Below are 21,644 nucleotides of genomic sequence, written 5' to 3'. Positions count from 1 at the left end.
TAAAAAATGTCAAATATTTTCTTATAATTTTTTAAAAGTTCATTTTTGAAAGTCTTACCATCCCCTCCTTTCCAAACTCCCAAACATAGCCTATATGTATTTTGTGAGATATTGGATCGAACTCTAGTATGGTCGAAGGGTAGTTTCTTGGTTCGATAGTTCGACAGAGTTAAGCATGAAGTCGAAGGTGGTTCACATGCTGGTGTCGAAGTGTGCATGCTGTAGTCGAAGATGGGTCTAGCATGCAGATGTCGAAGATGCTAGGGTTGTTAGCATGTTATATTAGGTTTTAGTGTTTAAACCCTAATTTGTTAAGTTAGCTTGTGTATTAAGTTGGCTTGTGTAATGGGCCTTGCTGAAAAAGCCCATTAGTTAGTATGTTAGGCTTTATTATAAATAGCATACTAGTCTCTCATCATTGCTAAGCTGCAAATCCTAATTTAGGGTGAGAGAGGTTATTTGTTATTCTTGTAAACTTGTAATCTTGTTTTAAGAGAAAGTAAAAGAATAGCAGTTATAACCAATTCTCGTGTTCTTCTTTCTCCTCTCTAATTCCCTATTATACTTTGTTATTGGTATCGTTTTTCACAACAAGTTGGTGCGGTGAGCGTGGAGAAGATGCCTTCAACAAAGTATGAGATTGAAAAATTCACCGGAGTGAATGATTTCGGTCTGTGGCGCTTGAAGATGAAAGCCCTACTGGTTCAGCAGGGTTGTTTGGAAGCGTTGAAGGGGGAGGCATCCATGAATGCAGAATTGACGGCAGCGGAGAAGACGAATATGATCGAGAAAGCACACAGCGCAATTTTGTTGAGCCTTGGTGATAAGGTTCTCCGGCAGGTATCAAAGGAGACGACGACATCAGGGTTATGTGTGAAACTTGAAAGTTTGTATATGACCAAATCGCTGGTAAATCGACTCTACCCGAAGCAAGCTTTGTATTCATTCAAGATGGTTGAAGACAAAGTGTTAGCTGAGCAGTTGGATATGTTCAACAAGCTGATTCTTGATCTTGAAAATATTGATGTAAAGATCGATGATGAAGATCAAGCGCTGTTACTATTGTGCGCTTTGCCTCGATCACATACTCACTTCAAAGAAACTCTCCTGTATGGAAGGGAGTCCCTGTCCTTTGAAGAAGTTCAATCAGCCTTGCATTCTAAGGACTTGAATGAACGAAAGGAGCATAAACCTTCGACTGTTGGTGAAGGTTTGGCCGTTAAAGGAAAATTCTTGCAAGAGAATGGTAAGTTCGACAAGAAGGGCAAAAGCCAGTCGAAGTCTTACAGTGGCGAAACATCTGGCATTCGATGTTATCATTGTAAGAAGGAGGGTCACACAAGAAAGGTGTGCCCTGAACGCCTGAAAGATCATGGAGGTAAGGATAATGGCAATGAAGCCATTGTTCAAGATGATTTTGAATCATCTGATGTTCTTGTGGTTTCAAGCAGTGACTCGAGAAGAGAGTGGATTATGGATTCAGGTTGCACTTGGCACATGACTCCAAACAAACACTTATTTGAGGAATTATGTGATCAAGATGGTGGATCAGTATTGCTGGGAAATAACAAGGCTTGCAAGATTGCAGGTATTGGATCTATTAGATTCAAGCTCCATGATGAGTCAATAAGGTTGTTGACTGAAGTCAGGTATGTTCCTGATTTGAAGAGAAATCTGCTTTCTCTTGGTGAATTCGACAAGAAAGGATATGTTTTCCAAGGAGAGAAAAGTATCCTAAGAGTCATGAAGGGTTCGAAGGAAGTCTTGAGAGGCGTGAAGAAACAAGGCTTGTATACCCTTGAGGCTGAAGTTGTAAGTGGTTCGACAAATGTTGCATCCACGAAACCGTTGTCGAAGACAGAAATCTGGCACATGAGATTGGGCCATGTCAGTGAAAGGGGTCTGATCGAATTAGGGAAACAAAATCTGCTTGGTGGAGACAAAGTCGAAAAGCTGAAGTTTTGTGAACCCTGTGTATTGGGAAAATCTTGCAGAGTGAAGTTCAACAAAGGCAAACAAAGAACACATGGATCCCTTGACTACATCCATGCTGATCTTTGGGGGCCTGCAAGGTGTGCATCACATTCTGGGGCAAGGTATTTCCTATCCATAGTAGATGATTATTCCAGAAAATTATGGGTATTCATCTAGAAGACTAAGGATGAAACTTTTGAGAATTTCAAAAGTTGGAAGACTCTGGTTGTAAATCAGACTGGCGGAAAGGTCAAGAGGTTGAGAACCGACAATGGCCTTGAATTTTGCAATGAGGCATTCGACAGCTTTTGTGCTGCCTCTGGTATTGCAAGGCACATAACTACTGCAGGTACTCCACAGCAAAATGGTTTGGCTGAAAGGTTTAATCGAACTATTTTGGAGAGAGTCAGATGCATGTTGACTAGTGCTGGACTAAAGAAGGTGTTCTGGGATGAGGCTGTTTCGACAGCAACATATCTGATAAACAGATGTCCTTCGACAGCGTTAGATATGAAGACACCTGAAGAAGTTTGGTCGGGACATCCACCAGATCTCGACAAACTGAGAGTATTTGGCTGCGTAGCCTATGCTCACATTAGGCAAGACAAGGTCGAACGTAGAGCTCTGAAATGCATGTTCATGGGATACCCTGAAGGAGTCAAAGCTTATAGGCTATGGTGCCTAGAGCCAGGTCACAGAAGGTGTATCACCAGTCGAGATGTAGTTTTCAATGAAGCTGAAATGGCTTTTAAGAAAACTGATGATGTTGGTCGAAGTACAGAAACATCTGACGAAGAGCTGGAACAGGTAGAGATTCCTGTTGAGGTGGAGCATGTTGATGCTGAATTGCATATCCCAGATGAAGTCGAAGAAGAAGCATAAGATGTTGAAGTTGAGGAAACTGACGATGACGACCTATTGTCGAGAGATAGGTCGAGAAGAATCATCAAGCCACCTCAGAGACTTGGATATGCAGACCTTATAGCTTCTGCCTTAATCTCTGCAAGTGAGGTTCTAGACGAAGAACCTAGAGACTATAAGGAAGTTATGAGGAGTCGAAATAAGACTGTATGGCTGAAGGCCATGGATGATGAGATGAAATCTCTTCATGATAATCACACTTGGGAACTGATCAAGAAACCTGCTGGGGCAAGGTTAGTCAGCTGTAAATGGATTTTCAAAGTTAAGGAAGGAATTGAAGGAGTGACGTCGAAAAGATACAAGGCAAGGTTGGTCGCAAGGGGTTTCACTCAGAAAGAAGGCGTCGACTTCAATGATGTGTTCTCTCCTGTTGTGAAGCATAGGTCCATTCGAATGTTGCTTGCCATGGTGGCACAATTCGACCTTGAATTGGAACAGATGGATGTGAAGACTGCGTTCTTGTATGGTGATTTAGATGAAACGATCCTGATGAGGCAACCTGAAGGGTATGTCGAAAAGGGAAAGGAAGATTGTGTGTGCAAGCTAAAAAGATCTTTATATGGGCTGAAACAATCTCCTCAATAGTGGAATAGGAGATTCGACAAGTTCATGGCACGCATAAGTTTCATTAGAAGTCAGTTCGACCACTGTGTTTACTTCAGATTTCGACCTGGTAATTCATTTGTTATTCTGTTGCTTTATATGGATGATATTCTCATAGCAAGCAACAGTGTCGAAGATGTGATGAGGGTGAAGGCTGAACTCAATCAGGAGTTTGATATGAAGGATCTGGGAGCTGCTTCCAAGATTCTTGGAATTGACATTCGAAGAGATAGAAAGAAGTCGAAGTTATGCCTATCTCAGGAGGCATATCTACGGAAGATTCTTGAAAAGTTTGGTATGTCGAATTCGAAGCCAGTTGTGACTCCAACAAACCCTCAATTCAAGCTGAGTATTGATCAGTGTCCCAGTACTGATGTTGAAAGAGCCTATATGAATAGCATCCCATATGCTAATATAGTCGGTTCTTTGATGTATGCTATGGTCTGTACTAGACCCGACATAGCATACGCAGTAAGTCTTGTAAGCAGGTACATGGCGAATCCTGGAAAGGCTCACTGGCAAGCATTGAAGTGGATTTTAAGGTACATAAATGGGTCTCTGAATAGAGTCCTAATTTATGGTGGAGCCTTAGGTGAAGATAGTAAAGCAGTAATCGAAGGATATGTCGACTCTGATTATGCAGGTTGTATGGATTCTAGAAAATCTATTTCTGGATATGTTTTCACTATGTTTGGCACAACAATTAGTTGGAAAGCAACACTTCAGAAGGTTGTTGCTCTATCAACCACTGAAGCATAATATATTGCTCTCACTGAAGCTGTGAAAGAAGCATTGTGGCTTGAAGGTTTTGCAAAGGAGCTGAAACTTCAAGGTTAAGGTATCATTGTTAAATGTGATAGTCAAAGTGCAATACACCTGTCGAAGAATTCAGCCTATCATGAGCGAACTAAGCACATTGGTGTGAGGCTGCATTTTGTCAGAGGAGTAATCGAGCGTGGAGAAGTCCAAGTGCTGAAGGTTTCGGCTGAGGATAATGCTGCTGATATGATCACCAAGACATTGCCGAGTTACAAGTTTTTCCAATGTATGCAGTTGATAAAGCTGCATGAAGAAAGCTAGTTTGTTCCCTTGACGTTGTAGAGTTAGGTCCAAGGTGGAGATTTGTGAGATATTGGATCGAACTCTAGTATGGTCGAAGGGTAGTTTCTTGGTTCGACAGTTCGACAGAGTTAAGCATGAAGTCGAAGGTGGTTCACATGCTGGTGTCGAAGTGTGCATGCTGTAGTCGAAGATGGGTCTAACATGCAGATGTCGAAGATGCTAGGGTTGTTAGCATGTTAAATTAGGTTTTAGTGTTTAAACCCTAATTTGTTAAGTTAGCTTGTGTATTAAGTTGGCTTGTGTAATGGGCCTTGCTGAAAAAGCCCATTAGTTAGTATGTTAGGCTTTATTATAAATAGCATACTAGTCTCTCATCATTGCTAAGTTGCAAATCCTAATTTAGGGTGAGAGAGGTTATTTGTTATTCTTGTAAACTTGTAATCTTGTTTTAAGAGAAAGTAAAAGAATAGCAGTTATAACCAATTTTTGTGTTCTTCTTTCTCCTCTCTAATTCCCTATTATACTTTGTTATTGGTATCGTTTTTCACAACATATTTAAACATTTTGTAAAAGGTAAATTTTTTTGTTACTTATATGAGCAGACAAGAGGAAGTATTTTACGTTTTTTATTATTAAGGAGAGGGCAAAAAAACGCCCGGAACTACAAGAGAAAACTACAACGCAGCAAATCTGGGGTAACAAAACTCATACAATTCAAATCTAATAGCTTTTTATATTCTATAGGACAATCCGTAAAGACAACACTTACTTCAGACAAGGAATAACAATGATAGTGATGCGCAAGAGCATCCGCCACATGATTTGCTTCAGACAAGAAGTATCTTACATTTTGTTAAAGTGTTATGGTTGTGAGCGGTATGCACCCGCTGCTACCAAATGTCCATAAGTACTTCTCATTAAGTAGGGAAAAATATTTTAGATTTGACTTTAGAGGAAGTACACCGCCTTGACCTTAATGGCATAATGACATTCAGTAAAATTAAACAACTTGATGTTTATTAAAGATGATAGTATTTTTAAATTTTTATATAAAAAATGCATTAATCATACTTCTTATAGCTAATGTTTTTTTTTTATAAATAAACTGGATAATTTATATAATATTATTTTTAATAAATCAAATTAAATTTGAATAAATAATTATATTTACGTATATTTAAATACAACAAACAATTTAACTTTTGTATATAAAAAACAAATGTATACACCCATTTTTCTTAATTGAGTTCTTATTTAATACTATTAAATGTTTCTGTCGGATGTGCCAAATGTGTTTTTTAAAAAAAAATGATTATGACTTTAGAATTAATTAAAACATGAGGATAGAACCTGAAATGTTTATATTTAAAAATAACTAAGTTGCTAGTAAAAAAAAGATAAATATATGCAGTTATAATTAGTCGAATGAAAGATAGTCAAATAAAAAAAAATGAATATAAAATAGACAAATTTTTCTCGAGTCTATTAAAGTTCACGTAGATTGTGAGAGTGTTAGAAACGTTTGATTACATGGAACATATCAATTTAATGTTTTTCGTGTGGTTCTTTTTTATAGCGGTACTAACAAAGTGATTATCAGTATGAATGCACATTATGAGAATTCCTTACACACAATGAGAAAAATAGACTAAATGTGGGGCGTCGCGTATACCCAACCATATAAAGAATTACACAATACCCACAAAAATAGCTGAACTAGGTTGAATTTGGTAGATCACAAAGTTTTGACCAACAATTCTAGTTTTGTTTATAAATGTCATATAAATGTCACACATGTATATTTCATTAACATAAATGTCACACATGTACATTTCATTAACATGCATATGAGGTTATAATGTAGCAATACTTGTGAGGGTATAATGTAGCAATACATCATCAGTGAGTTCAAATTTATTAGAGTAGTTTGTGGTTATGCTAATGAACAGACATATATCACAAATCCACTTGGTGGTTATGCAATACAACCATTATCAGTATAATATTTTACCTCATACTCAACATCAACAAGGTTTTCACAATTTTTTCATAAAATATGTGGCATCAGTTAGATTTAGGCGAGGCTAGCCTTCAGGACAAATATTGTTGAATCTTAATGTCATAGCTGATATCATCAAAAGGGATTTTAAGGTATAGTTAAAATTCATGAGCGTGCCTATGTGTAGGATGCCTTATTATCATTGGGTGAATAAGATGATCCATTTTTCCAAAGGTTATAAAATTCTTGATTTTGCTATATTTTGTGGGAATGATGAAAAATCAACTATGAAGTACATTGAAAGTCCCATCGTATAATATGGTGAGGGAGATCAAAATGAATTATACAAGTTATAGTTGTCCCCATTCTCGTTGACAAAAACAACAGTCACTTGTATTCCTCGTTGCCCCTTAGCTCTATTCAAAACTCACAGACATGGAAATGTATTTTCATGACAAATTCTTTTATCATCAACTTAAAGTTACAACAAGTGGATGCATTGACTAAAAGTTTCATTAAAACATTCATAAAAGGGAATGTTGTATCTAATTCTCAAATCTCGAGTATACATCAATGGCCATCAATAATATGCATTCTTTTTTGAGAGAGAAATTGATAGGACATGTCTGTCGTGACCTAACTAAATTGGATTCCATGAAAATACATATTAAGCAGTTTATTCAATGAAAAGAGAAAATGTGTACTATTCGTGTAGAAGGCATGGATATTGTCTCCACTAAGCAATGAAAACTAAGACACATGCTAATGCGTAAATAATATATTATTTTAAGAGAAAAAAACTCTTAGATTTCCACCTAAACCTTAAGCTGCAACTATAAGACACTCAAATAAAATAATTATTGAGTTAAACACCACAAAAATATACATCATATAGACTACCTAGGCCTAGTAATTTAGCCTAACAAAAGAAAAACTCTCAGAGTTGATACATCGACTGAAGGGAATGACAGAACACACAAATTATTCACGATGTATCTTAGAAGATAAAATTTCAATGGACATATATTTTTGAGCTTCTACCCTTCTTGTAACACCCCATACATACATTGCCTAGGATATACGTATATGGCATTAAAATGGTACTCGAAAACCATAAACATAAGCAGCGGAATGGATAATGTATGAGTACAAGTACAAAAGCCCAAACTGTCATGGCCAAAAAAAATACAAGAGTTTCAACTGGTACAAATACATATCCATAGTACAAAAGATGGAGATACAAAAGATCATAGACTACAACAGAAAGCATCGCCAAGAAACATCAACTCGAAGCTAAGTCATCTTACCCTTGCCTCGATCCTGCCTCGAACCACCTGTAAAAAGAATAATTGGAATGGGGTGAGATTACTAAATCTCAGTGAGTCTCCCTATCTTACGGGTTCACTCAGTTCTACAGGGAACATGCAATCAACTGATTCACCGAGAATCCGGGTTACCTCACGGCTAGGTACAAGTACAAACAAGGTACACCACCATTGGAAGTCCCATAACTATCCAATGTGGCCACAAAGATAACCATATAGTCAAAACCACCGTATGCAAACCCGTACCCGTGTACGAGGAATCCAGGAGTAAGTTACAGCCCGCTCATTAGGCTACGCAATCCACACCCTCGGTGAGTTACACCCGTGCATCGCATCAAGAGACTTGTACCGGCACACGGAAAGATGGAACAAACGAGTCCTATGTGGTACACCGTTCGTGACGAGTTACCGCGGTGACTTTGCCTATGTGGTGTCACAGCCTCATCAACCATCAAAACACACGTGTGAGGGACCCAGCCAGCTCAGTACAAAACGCCATCTTGACAACACGAGCCCACCGGGCGAAAGCCTAGTGATGTTGCCTATGTGGAATCACTAGAGGTGAATCGAAAGTAATGTTGCCTACATGGCATTACTTCTCCACCATACCAAGTACGCCGATGTGTAACCGCTAGTGGAGAAACGCCCTATAAGACCTCCACATGCACATCGGAATGGTAGCTCAGGTGTGTAGAACATACCGAGAACGCTGATGTGTACTGCAAGTGTGGAAGTGCCCCCATACGGCCCACACAAGCACATCGCAACGGTACCAAGTGTTCTATGCGGTTTATCCCCTAATAGCCTAGGCCCACTCCGATTCAAGCATACTACAACACAATCAAGCCACACAGGCAAAGCGTCTCCGAACGTTCAACCGGAACGAACGAGAATAACAATGATCACATCATAACACAATCAACAATTGCATATCTCAAATATACATGCATACAAGTAAGATGATGATCATATCATAGTCTCATACACTTAAAACAAGTACTGGCATATCATACAAGTCATAAGAGGCCTTCGATTCCGATACGAAGCGAAACTGCACTCAAACGGGAGAAATATCAATTCTGTACCAGACTAGTTCGCTACAGCGAACTTCTGTTCGCTACAGCGAACTCAAACAGAAGCTAAACTTCATCAAACCCAGGTCAGTTCGCTACAGCGAACTCCAGCGAAGCCCCGATTCGCTACAGCGAAGGAAAGTTCGCTACAGCGAATAAATCAATTCAGCTCCCAGGTTTATTCGCTACACCGTTCGCTACAGCGAACCATTCGCTACAGTGAATGAAAGTTCGCTGCAGCGAACTCTGCAAAATCAGCAAAAATGCAGAAACGTATTTGGGGTCCCCAAGCCCCAAATTTCCACATGCATCCATTCTTAAGCGAAAATGAGACATAGAAACAATATGTAAACTAATTATTGCTACCATTAAGGTCTAACACATGCAAAAGGATGAGGATCAAAAGCATTTACTCACAAACCCTTAATCCCCAAAGTTAGCATAAACCCCAAAATATTCCCCCAAGGTCTCTATCTATGAGACTCGCCTTGTATAATAGCAGTAGGAGCTGCGAAAATCAGAAGAAAAGGTGAAGATTGCTGAATCAATGGTGCATGCAAGGTTGATGATGAAGTTGACAATGGGTTCTCTTCTTCCTCCCTCCTTGTTTCACGTTTTCCTCTTCTTCTACTCTCCAAAATTCTGTTTTGGTTCACAAATTCAAATGAGTCTATAGCCAAACAATCCCTTAAGCCTTAGTTATTAGGTGCATAGACCAAAACACCCCTCAACTATTCCTTATTTACCATAGTGCCATTTAGTTACATCTCCACTAAATGAAATTATTATTATTAAATCTCTTGAATAAAACATTGGGATATTACACTTCTATACATTAAAAATTTGTTATAACTAAAAAAGGAATGTCAGTCAATCTTGATCCGCAAATATATTAAGGTGTTATTAACATTCTTAAGTTTTTTTAATGACAACCAATATTCTTAAGTAACCTCAATAATCTTAAAATATTCAATAACACTTTCCAAAATTTTATTAGTGTTACGAAGAAATAAATGTCAAATTAAAACAAAAATGTCATTATCCTCCAAGAAGCAATTCATTCTATGCATAAATCTAAAAAAAGACTAACATGGTGTGCAAAATAGATCATGAAAAGGCCTATGATCGTGTTAGTTGGTATTTCTTGGAATTTTGTTTGGAGTGAAACGAATTTTCTCCCATTAACTAGCTCTTCTATGTCCGTTCTTTGGAATGAGAGACGATTTCCAAATTTTGTTCCGACTAGAGGATTACGACAAGGTGACCCTTTTCACTCTATCTCTTTGTTATATGCATGGAATTCTTATCGCAGACAATCATCAAGGCATTCAATGAAGGCCATTGAAAACCTGTCAGGTTATCTTGTAATGGAACCTCTCAATCACATTTATTTTTTGCTGATGATGTTCTTCTTTTTATAAAGGTTTCTAACTCCCAAGAAAGGATCATTTCTAATATCTTGAATCATTTTTCTATGATTTCTGACCTTAAAGTGAATGTTTAAAAATCAAAGATGCTCTTCTCCGCTACCACTAATAGGAGTAAAAATGGATTTAATTGTCTCCAACACAAGTATTAAGAGACCTCTTACTCTAAAAAAGTAATTAGGTTTCCCTTTGTTGCATGGTGGTATTCAACGCAAGGACTTTGAGTTTCTAGAGGAGAAACTCAATCAGAGGTTATCATTTTGAAAACATAAATTGTTAAACAATGCTGGTTGTTTAACTATGGTTAGGTCTGTCCTGAACTGCATTCCAAATTATTATATGCAAAGGGCTTGAGTACCTCTGCCAACTTTTGATTTTATTAATAGGATGTCTTGGAATTTTTTATGAAAAGGTAATTCAAACTCTGGTGTGCATCTCGTTGAATGGAATACAATCACTAACCCCAAAAAGTTGGATAGTCTTGGGATCCAAAAAATAAGAGAGGTCAATACCTCTACGTAGGGTAAGCTGGTTTGGTATCTCCACTAGGATAGTGATTCCTTATGGTTCCATGTTTTAAAGTATAAGTACTTCAGTGAACTATGAAAAAGAAATTGGGATCAGTTACTTGGAATGCAATTATGAAAGCTCTCTCAGCTCTTAAAAAGGGATTTGAATTTAGATTGGGGCATGGAAACTCCTCTTTCTGATTTTCCAATTGGTATGGAGTAGGGAAATTAGTAGAGCAGATTCTCTATATGGATTTGCACGATTTGGAAATGCGAGTGAATGATGTTTGCTAGGATGAAAATTAGAACTTTAATTCATTATATACTAATATTCCTGCAGTTGTTTGTGCCCGCCTAGAAGCGCTTCCCATTTGTGTGAATTCTCTGGTTCCTGATCAGTTATCTTAGATGCAACTAGGACGCTGAGACAACTTTACACTACTTGAGACACTGTGAATTTGCTACTCAGTTTTGGAGATCTATTGGCTTCTTGGATCCATTAATCTTCCAACGGGATAATTTATATGATTGAATTAAATATGGTATAAATGGCGAGACTCTATCTTTTTGGTTGCTTGTTGGTGGTTGTGGCGTGCTAGGAACAAACTGTGTCTTGCGAATGAAGTGGCGTCTTCCTATATTTTAAAACTCATCACAGTGAATTATGCTAATATGTTAACTAAATATTTTCTCAAGCACAGTGTCTCATCCAACGAGAGCGATCACGTGGAATGCACACAAAGGTAGTAATATAAATTTGAATGTTAATGGCAGTACCCTCGATAATTCAAACATCTCTGGTTTTGGTGGATTAATTCGAAATATTGATATGTTTGGGTTTATGGTTTTGCTGGTAATATTGGTTATTCCTACATCCTTCATGCCGAACTGATGAAGTTATATCATAGTTTGTGTATGACTTGAGAACTTGGCATCAAATAATTGATGTGTTATTCTAACTCCTACTTTTCTATTGAGCTTATCTCAAAGTCTATTAAACAATTTCTATATAAGAAATAACGAGTTCAAATATTTCATACTCTTAAAAAAGAAAAATGTTTTTGTTGACTACATAGCAAAACATGAAACTGAAACTTATAATAATGCGTGTATCGATATTTTACATAACCTCTTGTTAAAATCATCATTCACTTACTAAATATTAGTAAAACTTTATTTTCTAAAAAAAATTCTGCTTTATTTTTTTTCTTTTTCTTTTTCTTTTTTCACTGAAAAAAATTACAACAAATATGTATGGCGAAAGAAACACATGAAAAAGAAAATAGTTTTATCAGTTTTTTAAACCGGTGAAGAATTAAGACCAATTTTTTTTAATTAAATGAAGAATTTGGCGTTTGTTTAATTCATAATGTCCAATTTAGCATACGTCATTGTTAGTTTACGTTACGAGGGACGCTAAGGGCATATTAGTCTTTTCACAACTAGTTAGTTGGTTCGTTGGACTTCAATGAAGTCATAGCCGTTTTATACAGGTTTTGAAAATGTGAGGATTATGATTAATCATTACAACGATTAAATCTCAACAAATCTTTAATTAATCTCAAAACTCTGTATTTCATTTTCTTCCTCTGTTTCGTATTCGAACCCAAAAACCTTTCGCACGCTTCGCTCTCTCTTCACCGGAAACGAACAAAATCAAACGCCATTTTGCGGTGTCACGCATCGGAAAATTCAGTTTCAGCATCATCGCTATCGTTTTCAGATCTGAATTGAAAATCTCGAGCGCCTGAAATTCTCTGTTCACTTTCTCCGATTCGGTTTCTTCTCACTTTCATGTTCTTCTGGTGAGTTTCGTTGTTTTCGTTTTCTTCGTCGTTTAATTTCTTTCAATTTTCGTAGATTTTTTTTTGTGAATTAATTTTTTCTATACATGATGATTCTGTGTTAAGAAGCGCGTGTGTAACAGATCTTAAAATTGGCGCCTCAACGACGTTCCCAGCGCCACGTGGCTGGCCAGATGCCGCCACAGGGTAATGCCGCAGCAGCGGCTGCTATCTATGATCAAGCTGCCGGCGGCTCCCTGCAAAGTTCATCCACTGATGCCGGAGAAGCCGTTATGGCGCGGTGGCTTCAGTCAGCCGGCTTGCAGCATCTTGGCTCTCCAATTGCCTCATCTGGCATTGATCATCGCCTCTTCCCTAACCTTCTAATGCAGGTATCCTCGCTTCTCTTCCAAAGATAGAAACATCTTATGTATTGTATTTTTTGCTCTGACTTTGTATTATTATTATTCTCATTATTATTATTATTATTTAGCCTTTGAGTGATTTAAAATTTGTTGCACTGGCTTATGAGATTATATGTGTATTATATGCTTTGTGAAATTGGAGTTTGAGTTATTTCTGTAGCGGCGCAGTTTGTTGTCCGTCTGTCTTTTATTTCTGTATAAACTTTACTTCGTGTTTAAACTGAAATTATAATTTGAGGGATAATTATGTATGCCACTGTGTTTTTTTTGTTAGAGGCTTACATTTGAGTGTAATGGAGTCAAATTTGTCAATAGTTGAGTACATTTTCTTTATGATAGTATATGAATTGATTTTATAGTTTAGATGGATATTTTATATGGATAGGGTTATGGAGCACAGTCTGCTGAAGAGAAGCAGAGGCTTTTGAAATTAATGAGAAACCTCAATTTTAATGGGGAATCTGGTTCGGAGCTGTATCCGCCCAATACTCAAACTTTGGGTGGAGTGGCAGCATCAGATGGGTTTTATTCACCTGAGTTCAGAGGGGATTTTGGAGCTGGGCTTTTGGATCTTCATGCCATGGATGACATAGGGCTTTTGTCGGAGGTATGAATATGATTCAGTTTTATTATAATGTAGGGTTTGTTTGGCTAATTTCCTGCATATTTGTTTAGAGTCTCACATCGGACAATATATGGTCTGAGCATGTGCTTATAAGTGAGTGCAATCCTCACCCTACCGGCCGGTTTTGTAGGGTTGAGTTTGACCCAACTCACACATTCTAAGAATATTATAAAGGAATATGTTCAGCTTGTAGTGTCGTTGTTATATATGTATCGAATGAGATTAACTAGTGACTAAGAGCAGTGTGTCCTGAAACGTTTTATAACCAGCTATACCATTTGAGACAACAATTTTTTGTTCGCAATGTTGAAAGGTTATATAACCAAGAATTACACATCAATCTTGGATCTGAAATATATGAACACTCGGCACTTCTGTTTCAATCAGTTTCTTTTCATGTCAAATGGAATATTTATGATCCCTTATTGTTCTGCATTCAGCTTAACTTTCTTGTGGTAATAGTCAGTAATCAGTATTTGTTGTAATACATGTAACTCTAATCCCCCCCTTTTTTTTCAGCATATGATTTCAGAACCTTTCGAACCATCACCCATCATACCTGGAGATACTAGAGCATCTGGAGATGATTTCTATCCAACTAACAGCAAGCTTGAAAAAGAAGCAGATGTTGACACATCAATTAATTTACCTATGAATGAAAAAGAGAATAGCACAAGGGAGAATAATGTCGCCAAAATTAAAGTCGTGGTATGTCAATTTTATAGACACCTGTATGCATGCACAACTTCAGACTTTATGTGATTTCTTTCCTTTCTCTTCTTCCTTTAGTTGGCTTAATCACGTAGTATACCCCCCCTACAAATAAATGAATAAACAAATAAATAAAGGATAACACACTATTCTCAGTTTTATTTTTAAATTCCTTCAAAATATTTATACATATTATATTTATAATCTGAAACTTTTTTCTCTTAGAAAATGTACTTTACGATTCTACATGAACTAACTACAATTTACACATTCATTATAATTTTAAGCATTTATCCTCTCAGATGTTTTTCTTTGAATTCATACTTTTAAATTTATTCTTACCTACTATACTTGAGATTCTTGATAGTTAAAATGCCCTTTTAATTCACTAGCATTCAGGTGATATTTGTCATTATGTTAAAAAAATTCTAATGCATGTTGTAGGTACGTAAAAGGCCTTTAAACAAGAAAGAGCTTGCTAAGAAAGAGGATGATGCTGTAACGGTATCTGACAATGCTCATTTGACAGTTTATGAACCTAAGCTAAAGGTTTGCTTTGATATTGGACCAGAGCTCTATTATACATATATGTATATGTACATATATGTATATGTACATATATACATATGTACATATATACATATGTATATATATGTATATGTATATATATGTACATATATATATATATATATATATATATATATATATATATATATATATATATATATATATATATATATATACACACACACACACACATGTAATCGTAATGTTTTCATTGTTATTTACTGCCCAAAGATCTGAATGTTTGTTTGATCTTGACAGGTTGATCTGACAGCTTATGTGGACAAGCATGAGTTTTGTTTTGATGCCGTTCTTGATGAGCATGTTACTAATGATGAAGTAAGGCATCTCTTATCCAAAGATCGAACTTCACTATTGTTTACTAATATGTTAGTAACTTGTTTCACTTGTATTCACACCATCTACTTGCTCATCTTTCATGATACCTAAGCTTTATGAAAGTTATCTTGGTTTTGATTTAAGGCATGATTGGTTTATAATAAATAACAGGTATACCGAGCTACAGTTGAACCAATTATTCCTACAATTTTCGAACGAACCAAAGCTACCTGTTTTGCTTACGGTCAGACAGGTGAGAAATTTTATTTGCTGTTATTATCATACCTGTACCAAATTATCATTATTCTCCAGTTTTGCATATTAAAATGTTTAGTTCTTTAATATGACATATTTATGCGATTTTTTTGGTGTTTGAACTTTGCTAGTTTATTTATACATCGTGTAACATTTGCTACTGGTTCTTCATAGTGTCAGTGCTTATCTATTTATTGAACAATGAAAGATATTGATGCTTGTCTATTAATTTTTATTTTTTCTGTGTGGATCATGTTGTTGAGTTGGTTCTGGCTGGTATGTGTGATATAGGTCTAGATATTTAGCATTTAATAACAGTATTCGTACTATGTAAAATACTTGTGCTGAGTGAGTGGGAAGGATATTTGATGCATGAAATTGAAGATTTACCGTGTATCCTGAAAATCTTGCATCTTTTTTTCATGAAACTGAATGTGTAATTGTTGGGGAGTTATAAAGTTGGCTTGGTAGTTGGGGTGGGAGAGTTAAGAATAGGAGTGACATGGAGGGAGAGGGTTAAGTCCTGACCCCCAACAAAATACTAACTACATAAATGTTGGCACCACGTTCCATTGATGTCCTGATCCTCAGACAGCCACTTAATCTTTATTTTCAGGAAGTGGCAAAACATACACAATGCAACCTTTACCGCTCAGAGCTGCAGAAGACCTTGTTCGACAGTTGCATCAGCCAGTTTACCGGAATCAGAAATATAAATTGTGGCTTAGCTACTTTGAGATATATGGTGGAAAGCTATTTGATCTTCTTAGTGACAGAAGGTTGGTATTTCTTTCATAATCCACCCATCATGATCTCTTATACGAACATATTGGGTATACTATTTTAATGTATTAGTTGATGATGTTGCAGTAGTTTGTCCTTGAGCCATTATGGTTGCCTTTGGTCTAAGTGCTTTGCTTTAATTATGAGACAATATGTTTTATTTCTTCACTAAGGATTCAGCTGCTGAAATAAATATTTGTTATAATATCAAGCATTGCTACTTAATTTTATCCCACATCAAGCATTAATTTATTTCTGTTTTTCACTGTACTGGAATGAAATATCTAGCTATCTCAATTAATATACATTTACAAATGTCATCTTGCTTACTCAATGCTTCAACCTCCATGTTTTATTTGTTCTTTGGTGTGTGCTATGTTTGCTTACTGATGAATGGTGGTTTAATATGTTATGAATAGAAAACTTTGCATGAGGGAAGATGGACGGCAGCAAGTTTGTATTGTAGGATTGCAAGAATTTGAAGTTTTTGACGTTCAAATTGTCAAAGACTTCATTGAAAAGGGAAGTGCTTCAAGAAGTACAGGATCCACGGGTGCTAACGAGGAGTCCTCCAGGTCGCATGCTATCTTACAATTGGTTGTAAAGAAGCACAATGAGGTGAAAGAGGGCAAGCGAAACACTGATGTAAATGAGGCAAAAAGTGGGAAGGTTGTGGGGAAAATATCTTTTATTGATCTTGCTGGAAGTGAAAGAGGTGCTGACACTACTGATAATGATCGTCAAACACGGTACTTCTACATTCAAATCCTTTGCATAATATTTTGAGCTGCTTGACGGTATTTTAAGCTCCTTAAAGTGAACTGCATGATGGTTCTTTCTAGAATGTTTCATCCATGAATATTTTTTAACACTTAATCTTAAATTTACAACACATTTTTTTAGTTTGGTGCATAAGCTGACTATTTTAGCCGTCTAGGGCACATAGTATAAAGTTGAATCACTATTGAAAACGGGAAAGCTCTAAAGACCTGACAAGAGCTCTCTTTTCCTTTTTGTTTAGCCCTTTTTACTCAATATTGCCTGGACTATCTTAAAAATAAGAGCTAAGGTAATAAATATAAAGCATATTAGATTATTAGTTGACAAAGGTAATGAAATGTTAGGACCCAACCTGGAGAGAACGAAATTAGGAACGATATTAACACTGAAAATGTTTAAACAGAACAAATCACAGTTACATTGAGTATATATGAGCAAACAGAAGAAATGGATTGTGGATGGAGTTATTATATACTCCTTTGCAGGAATGGAAAACTAAATGGACAATAAAATATTCCGTTCACTATTTTCTTGATATTCTTTCTGTTACTCACCCTCCTCTTATATTCAGCCTTCTCCCTTTCAATTCCTTATTTTAGTATGCTCTCAGTTTTCTCACCAGTCACCACCCACTCTGCCATGTGGCATTTCTTTTTTTCCTTCACTTTCCACCAAATGCACACATGGCTCCCCTCCCACTAGCTCTTTTTGATGTGCTAAATCCTTGTGTCTTCTTTCATAGACATGCAGAGGCCTTTAGTTAAATGTCCAATCTCTTCCTCTTCTGTGTAACAGGCTTATCATGAAACCATCTAATTTACTTGTACTGATTCTGTTTGCTAGTTAATATTTCATGAGGAAAAGAAAACTTAAAAGCTTTTCATAGTAGCTACCAGTTTTATGTATGTATATTTTTGCTATCTGTCTTAGAATTTTGAATTATTGCTTTAATGTTTTTTAAACTCAACTATATTTAATAACTGAGTATTATCTATTTACACATATTGTTATAATAATGGGAGATTACTTTATAAATATAAATCTTGGCTATTTGTTGTTGAAATTTCACTATGTTTTGAGTTAACTGCTGAAAATAATACTACAATCCCTCCCTCCCTCAAGTAAATTTTAATTGCTCAGATCAAACACTTTCTGTGTGTTATAAAAATAAAAGAAATTTACTCTGCAATTGTTGTATCTCTACCATAGGATAGAAGGAGCCGAAATCAACAAGAGCCTTTTAGCTTTAAAGGAATGCATTCGGGCTTTAGACAATGACCAGATCCATATTCCGTTCCGGGGAAGCAAACTTACAGAAGTGCTGCGGGACTCTTTTGTAGGCAACTCTAAAACTGTTATGATCTCTTGTATATCTCCTGGTGCTGGGTCTTGTGAACACACGCTTAACACCCTGAGATATGCTGATCGGTACGTAGTTTAGGTATTATACGCTCAGTGCATCTGTTCTTTCAATGGTGTTCATGTTTGCAGGTACTAAATGTTTCATCTTAATGTGAACAGAGTTAAAAGTCTTTCCAAAAGTGGAAATCCTAGAAAAGACCCGATCCCCAATTGTGCACCACAAACTAATAAGGACGTTTCGTCTACATCAACCCTTCCAGCTAGTGACCGTACAGAGGATTTTAGTAAGCCACGCCTAGAGAAACCAATGGATTTGGGCAGGAAACCATTTGAAATGGAGAATACTATGTATCGTTCTGCTGCTATTGCTGACAAACAGATACCTAGTATTTCTTCAAATTACCTATCAAATGGGCGAGAAGAAAAAGACGTTACTTCTGGTATTTCTTCAAATTACCTATCAAATGGGAGAGAAGAAAAAAGCATTACTTCTGCTTCTATGGAGAGGTTTGAAATGAAGAACTCCTATAATGATTCTTCCAGTCCAAAGACGAACTCTTACTCACGAAATGATTCAGATGAGAAAGTGCAAAAGGTGTCTCCCCCACGCAGAAAAGGTTCTAAAGATGAAAGGTCCGAAAGGCCTACAAACTTGATGAAAAAGGATAACAATGGATCCGATCCCTCGACTACTAGCCCTAAGCAGCAGACCACAGGGAATCACAATACTGTTACCGCTGGATCTAGGCTTTACGAAGCAGAATCCACTCCTGTTGGAAATATAAATGCAGTACTTGAGGTTTGTAAAATATGTATAATTAATGACCTTTACCAGCTTTCCATTGTATAAAAACCAGTATAAGTTATCTTTCTAATTTCATTATTGTACTTTTGCAGGAGGAAGAAGCACTGATTGCTGCTCATAGGAAAGAAATTGAGGACACAATGGAGATTGTACGCGAAGTAAGTTGTTACTTGCTTTTTCTTTTTTAGGCTGCACATCAATATTAGATTCATAATTGCTTGTTAGGTCACTTCACAACTTGAGTTTTTGTGCCACAGTTTCTTTTAATGTGCTTTTCAAGTTTTCAATTAATTAATAAAACTTTTGTACTGATAAGAAAAATTAGTAGAGTCTTAAAATTACAGATAACTTATATTTGCTATTGGTTTGTGCTCACTCATCATGTATTGCTTTTACTTTTTCAGGAAATGAAACTCTTGGCAGAAGTGGACCAACCAGGAAGCCGTATTGACAACTATGTAGCCCAATTGAGTTTTGTGCTTTCTCGCAAAGCAGCTAGTCTAGTGGGTCTCCAAGCTCGCCTTGCAAGATTCCAACATCGACTAAAAGAGCAGGAGATTCTAAGTAGAAAAAGAGTCTCCCGTCAATAAGAGATCCAAGAGATTTGGTTTCTCTTATTGTAAGTGTCTTGTGAATTGTGATCTGTATTTGCATATTTGATATCTAATGATGTTGGATACATATAATTAAAGTTACCTACATGTATATACTCATATGTGATATTTTAGCCATGTCAGGCCTTTGCAAAATTGCCATAAATATTCTATGTAGGTTATCCCCTCAAAATTTAATGTTTTTAAAGTGCTAAATCAAATTAGAACTCAATGAGGCTGCAAAAACAAAACATATTCATCGCATTTAATACAACTCAATTCAACACAATAGTTAAATCAGCTCAAATTGATGGAGTCCTCACACACACACCATCAAAATAGTTTATAGTTTAGTTGAGAGGAAACATAATCATCATGGGATGGAAACTGGACTCACTCTCATAACCTACCACTAAATTTTTGTGATCATGCATTTCAAACTATAACATGGAGTACCTTATTAATATCGTTACACAAGCCATGACCTCCCCCTGTTTTGCTTTACATAAACTGTTTCAGATTATAAATTTCTTAAGATACAAATTTGCTTATCACTCGAGATTGTATGTTTCTAGGCTATTCATTTAACCATAAAGGCTACAAGTGTATGGCAAGTGATTGGAGAATATACATCTCCAGGAATGTCATATTCAATGAACTAAGGTTTCCTTATTCCATCATGTTTCCCTCAACCTCATCTTTCTCAACTAGAACTGCCATTTTATCAGTTCTCTTCCCCTCATCATATTTTCAAAACGCATCACTACATACCTCCCCTCATTCCAGCTATCTTGATAACTCCCTCTCATCACCACATACAAGTGCTTAACCTTTCTCTTCTAACCAATATGCAAACTTGTCATCCAAGCAAACTCCAACTGCAATTTTACCCACACATTCTAATACCAACATAACCACACTAGTTTGATTCACATTCACAAATTCAAATGAGGTCACCCCTTCTTCAACTACTATACACACCTCTCCTGCTTCCTCTCCTGTCCTCAATCATACATAATTCACCAACAAAATACTCATTCCATGACTTCTATAGCCAAACAAAGCATAGCTCAACCAAGACTCAATCCCACCCTTCTCCTCACTAACTTGAACATGTGTCTACTAGTTAGCACTCAAGAATCCTAAGTGGCATTCAGCTATGCAAGATAGATGAGTACACAACTCTACTCAACGATAATACATGGACTCTGACTCCTCTCCCACTAAATCGAAGTGCTATTGATTGCAAGTCGGTTTTTAGAAACAAACAAAGCCCGCATGGCTCTGTTCTAAAATATAAAACTAAGTTTGTGGCAAATGGATTTTATCAACAACAAGGTTTTGACTTTTGAGAGACATTTTCTCCTGTAGTGAAGCCTATTACACAAACTCAATTCATTGTTGTTGATATCCAATTTTTGATATCTCACTCTTGTTATTTCTAGACAATGGCACATCACTCAATTGGATATCAACAATGCATTCCTAAATAGATTGCTTGAAGAAAAAGTATATATGTAACAACTACCTGAATTCCTCAATTCGGACATATCACTTGTTTGCAAACTAAACAGAGTTGTTAATACCAAAAACAAGCACCTAGGGCCGAGTTTGCGAGACTTCTCAATATCTTGCATAGCTTTGGCTTTCAAACAAGTGTGATCCATCTCTTTTCACAATTACAACACCTACCTACTCCATATTCATGTTATTCTAGGTAGATGA

General features: G+C 36.5%; 1 protein-coding gene across 3 annotated transcripts; it reads left to right on the top strand.

The window, feature by feature from the left end:
* The first annotated feature begins 12,398 nt into the window (after positions 1–12,398).
* On the top strand, positions 12,399–20,112 carry LOC131595207 (kinesin-like protein KIN-13A). Of its 3 annotated transcripts, none has more exons than XM_058867503.1 (13): positions 12,399–12,698; positions 12,821–13,069; positions 13,488–13,709; positions 14,247–14,435; positions 14,883–14,987; positions 15,264–15,341; positions 15,513–15,594; positions 16,213–16,375; positions 16,799–17,128; positions 18,369–18,587; positions 18,681–19,320; positions 19,419–19,484; positions 19,731–20,112. In XM_058867503.1, the coding sequence occupies exons 2-13, from the start codon at positions 12,872–12,874 to the stop codon at positions 19,914–19,916; spliced, it is 2,478 nt and encodes an 825-aa protein (XP_058723486.1). In that variant the 5' UTR covers positions 12,399–12,698; positions 12,821–12,871; the 3' UTR covers positions 19,917–20,112. The 3 variants fall into 3 exon arrangements, with proteins under 3 accessions (XP_058723486.1, XP_058723487.1, XP_058723485.1); XM_058867504.1 differs by having other exon boundaries at positions 12,807–13,069; XM_058867502.1 differs by having other exon boundaries at positions 12,804–13,069.
* Positions 20,113–21,644: the final 1,532 nt, after the last annotated feature.

Source organism: Vicia villosa, linkage group LG4 (genome assembly GCF_029867415.1).
Source record: "Vicia villosa cultivar HV-30 ecotype Madison, WI linkage group LG4, Vvil1.0, whole genome shotgun sequence".
Classification (NCBI taxonomy): domain Eukaryota; kingdom Viridiplantae; phylum Streptophyta; class Magnoliopsida; order Fabales; family Fabaceae; genus Vicia; species Vicia villosa.
Note: the sequence above shows the minus strand (reverse complement) of the source record. Positions and strands in the feature narration are given on the sequence as shown.

Excerpts from the sequence above, each read along its gene's own strand:
- LOC131595207 (XM_058867503.1), top strand. The coding sequence starts at position 12,872 with ATGCCGCCACAGGGTAATGCCGCAGCAGCGGCTGCTATCTATGATCAA. Across the intron at positions 15,595-16,212 it reads TTTTGCTTACGGTCAGACAG|GAAGTGGCAAAACATACACA; the intron begins GTGAGAAATTTT and ends CTTTATTTTCAG. Across the intron at positions 19,485-19,730 it reads CAATGGAGATTGTACGCGAA|GAAATGAAACTCTTGGCAGA; the intron begins GTAAGTTGTTAC and ends TTACTTTTTCAG.